Source organism: Limulus polyphemus, unplaced genomic scaffold (assembly GCF_000517525.1).
Source record: "Limulus polyphemus unplaced genomic scaffold, Limulus_polyphemus-2.1.2 Scaffold1026, whole genome shotgun sequence".
Lineage (NCBI taxonomy): Eukaryota > Metazoa > Arthropoda > Merostomata > Xiphosura > Limulidae > Limulus > Limulus polyphemus.
The window spans coordinates 33,735-37,754 of NW_013666636.1; the positions used below are offsets into that span (position 1 = coordinate 33,735).

The following is a 4,020-nucleotide window of genomic DNA, read 5'->3' on the forward strand; positions in this document are numbered from 1 at the left end:
TATCTAAATTACTATTTCTCAACCATTTAAAGCACGATTTCTCAGACGTTTACATCCCAAGTTTTCAAACACCTAAATGACAAATCCCGAAACATCGAAATCACTTTTATCCTCAAAGATCTAAATCGTTATTTCTCAAGCAGTTAAATCACAATCCTCAAACACCTAAGTCACAAATCTTGAAATATCTAAGTCACTATTATCCTCAAAAATATAAAATATATCCTCACTGTGAGCTCCTTTTATTACCCTTTTTACTAATGTATGTTTAGTTCTGAAGACATCGTTGTAACAGTATTACTGAAGTGTCTAACAACATTTCAACAACAATATCAGCTCACCTAGATTAAACAGTGTTGTCACGTTTTTTCATGAATTTTTTTCTAGACACATGCTAATGTTCTCACGAGAATCTTTGAAGTGAGGGTCACCCAGTGGTAGAAACGATAAAAAAATGTAACAAGAGATGTTCATGACATGCCAGCGATGCTCATATCGTAACTTTATCAATGACCACTACATTTAATCCAAGCTCTCAAGGTAATTCAGCTCAAGTTTATCTAGAAGCAGAAAATAGCATTTACGAGACCCACAGTTGTCGACCAAAAGATATTTTGGTTTATTGGTGCTAGTTATTTTCAACTATTTATTTATTACCAATAGCTAATTAAGAGAGAATAGTTTAATGAACTTGCTCCAAGGAGAACATTTCATCCTAGGCCTATAACGATAACTCCTACTTTAAAACTCCATTTGAGGACCTTACGCATGTTACAGTTTATATGAGAATTTCTACCTTCAAAATCAGACAAAATGCTTCACTTTTATTCAAACTTAAATAAACCCATAATTTTTAATACAGGTATAATCAGCTTGTACACGTATAGTCCAAATCGTTACCTCGAATAGATTTACACTATTACGATTCCTTGTAAGCTGCCAAACCGATACAGCATCTCTATGTACTAGTTTTTATCTGTGATCCTTTCACGCCACTACAACCGGAAACAAGATAAAGCAAACTGCTTATCCCAATATCAGATGTTATCTTATGTAGTATACTAAGATAACATGACAGATGTAAAATGCTTCTTTTAAAAAGGGAAAGAAACAGACGGACGGTAACCACAGCAACAGCCACCAATTTTTCGTGTAAAATACCGAAGTGTTTGAAATTATATCAATATCTCGATTGCATCAAAGATGAACTCTGTTACTCCACTACTTGTCTGTGCTTGTAAGTCCTTTAACTTTTCATATTCAAATAATTTGTGAAATTCTAGCTTGCAAAAAATTAAAGTGTACATAAAGGTAACGATCATATAAGCTTTAACAGTAAACTTGTTTTATAAGATTACTGTTTTTGACAAGAGTTTAAGAAACCAAAGCACATGAAATATACTCCGAACGTTTAAAATGCTGCTGCTATTACTTACGCAAAAGCAGGGCTAAAGTTCTCAAAGATTAAGGACGTGACATTGGACCTTTGGAATTTATATACGTAGATATATAACTTTGACAGGATGTCAGCGTTTCCTTGGGCAATATATTATACCGCAGTGTTGGATCACCTTAAAAACACTTAGAACATTACGACTAAATAATTACATTAAACAGAGATAATGGTCCTTTCCTTATTCCGAACAAACGTATAAACGTGTATTTGCCATTAAAAACGAGTAGAATGGGCTGATATTATCATACGTTTTATGGGTTACTCATCAAGCGATTTTGTTGATCATGATAGAGGAAGGGCTAATTCTTTACATGTGCACATAGTTAGATATTACAGTTTCTCAATGGAAATAAACTCTTAAATAAAGTTATGTAAAAAATTCTTATTTTGACATCAAGAAGAACCAATTATTTCAACATTCTACTAAACAAGAATTTCTGATTGCAGATTTTGTCGTTTCACTGGATACAGTGTTACTCATCAAGCCGAATCAAAACCATGTTTCAGGTGATCTTGAAGAATTTTCGGATTATGAGATGCTTCTCTCTATTCATGACGCAGTTCAACGAGTAGAGATTATGAGAGGACTGGGATTCCCCTCAGACAGCAACACTGAAGAGGTGTGCTATGAAAAACTTGGTTGTTTTAACAAGAACGGGACCTTTAAACATCTACGCATTTTACCCGATTCTCCCAGCTCAATTAAAACCCAGTTTTACTTATACACTAGAAGTAACAGCGACGAAGCTCGGATGCTAGATTACATTGATGAGTCGACCGTGCTGACATCTACCTTAAATCCAGAGTCACCCTTAAAGATAATCATTCACGGATTTTTCCAAGACAGTAAGAAATCCACACTAACCAAGATCAGAAAAGCTATTCTCGACAAAGTAAGGACTTTTATTTCAATTATAAATCGAAATGGTGTTAACGTCAATTTGTCAATGTAATATAAAAAACTAGGTTCATTAGACTCTGATTCAGTTAATTAAAAATATAATACTTAGTCTCCTTAATATCAAGTTTTGTCGGAACTCAATAAAGTAAGATAAATGATTTTCATTTTACTAAGTTTAATAATAGAGAAAGAAAAGCTAGCTTTAAATTGTGTAAATATCTTACTTTTTTGTCACAATACCATACCCTAAAATTGCAATTTGATAAAAAAAATTATAATAAGAACACTTAATGCTGTAATAGGATGCTTATGCCAAATATATGGGTTTAAAATTAAATTTTTACATTTTAACACTTTCTATACTGACTGGCCACTTTATTAGGACTACCCCTGATACAGAAATAGTGAATGTTGGGAATGAATTAAGCAGAGTTTCCTGTCATGTGGACTTCGGAACTGCTTAGAATTGTAGGCACGAGCTTTTTGCTCATAGTCATCAACAAGAAGAGCCCTCAAAGATGAGTACCTTACATCATTGATTGTTGATGTGGAATTAATTGGCTTTCCAAAATCCTGCGTGATACGTGTTAATCATGGATAACAAAGAGTTTGTTTGTTTGTTTATTATTAAGCACAAAGCTACACAAAGGGCTATCTGTGCTCTGCCCACCACGGGTATCGAAACCCGGTTTTCCGCAGAATCACCACTGTGCCACTGTGGGGCATAACAAAGAGAACAGTAGACTGTGTCGGATAGGATCGTAAGTACAACTGTTAGAAAGAACTATACATAACAGGCTACAGTAACTCAACAAACAAAAGTCTTTAACACCAACAAAGATAAGTGTTATTTCCACCGGAACAATGCACCGGACGTTGTATCGGATAAGTTATGGTAATCGAAGGCCTGTTCGTAAACGGCTTGTGTTAGCAGCTAAACAACGTAACCACATGCAGTGGTGTACCGTAAATAGACTCTTGTTTTGCACATATGAAAGAGTTGCCGTTCGAAAACAAAAAGCCACATGAAGCACTGGACTCTGTGTGTGGTTCCAATAATGCAGACAGCTGGAGGAAGTGTCATGGTATGAAGCATGTTCTCATTGCACGGACATAGTCCACTAATTCAAGTGATGGGACAGCAAACACTTAAAAACACTATTTGAACCTTACTGATGACCAAGTTCTTCATTAGACATTCTGTTCCTATTCACATGCTGATGGGTACTTTAACCACAATAATACAACCATCTGCCGTACTAATGCTTATGTCTAGTTCTCTAGATATTCATAGATATCCGATACTTTCCTAGTCTGCACAGTCATCAGGTCTTTATCGCAGTGAGAACCTGAGGGGTGCAAGAACCCCCTACCAGCTACATTAAAATATATGAAAACTATACTACTGGAAGAATAAGAAAGAATGCCTCAGGACATCTAGTGAAATCATGTGAAATCTAACTGTCAGTAGGACAAAAGGTAGTGCAACTCGATATAAGGGGTGGTCCTAATAAAGTGTTCATGCAGCTAATATTCAAACCAAATAAAATTATGAGTCGATGATTGGATTAGTAAAAAGTTTTATGTCTAAGCCAATACAGGCGTAGCTTGCTCTGATCGGAAGTTAATATTAATAATATTTATGTATATATATAACTTTGAT

General features: G+C 35.0%; 1 protein-coding gene across 1 annotated transcript in view; it reads left to right on the top strand.

Annotated features, from left to right (window-relative positions):
• Positions 1–1,104: 1,104 nt before the first annotated feature.
• LOC106461759 (pancreatic triacylglycerol lipase-like) overlaps positions 1,105–4,020 on the top strand; it is a 15,600-nt gene continuing 12,684 nt past the window's right edge. Inside the window, exons 1-2 of the mRNA XM_022388793.1 lie at positions 1,105–1,237; positions 1,904–2,349. Coding sequence (XP_022244501.1) covers positions 1,204–1,237; positions 1,904–2,349 — 480 coding nt within the window. The 5' untranslated portion in view covers positions 1,105–1,203. The remainder of the gene's footprint in view (positions 1,238–1,903; positions 2,350–4,020) is intronic.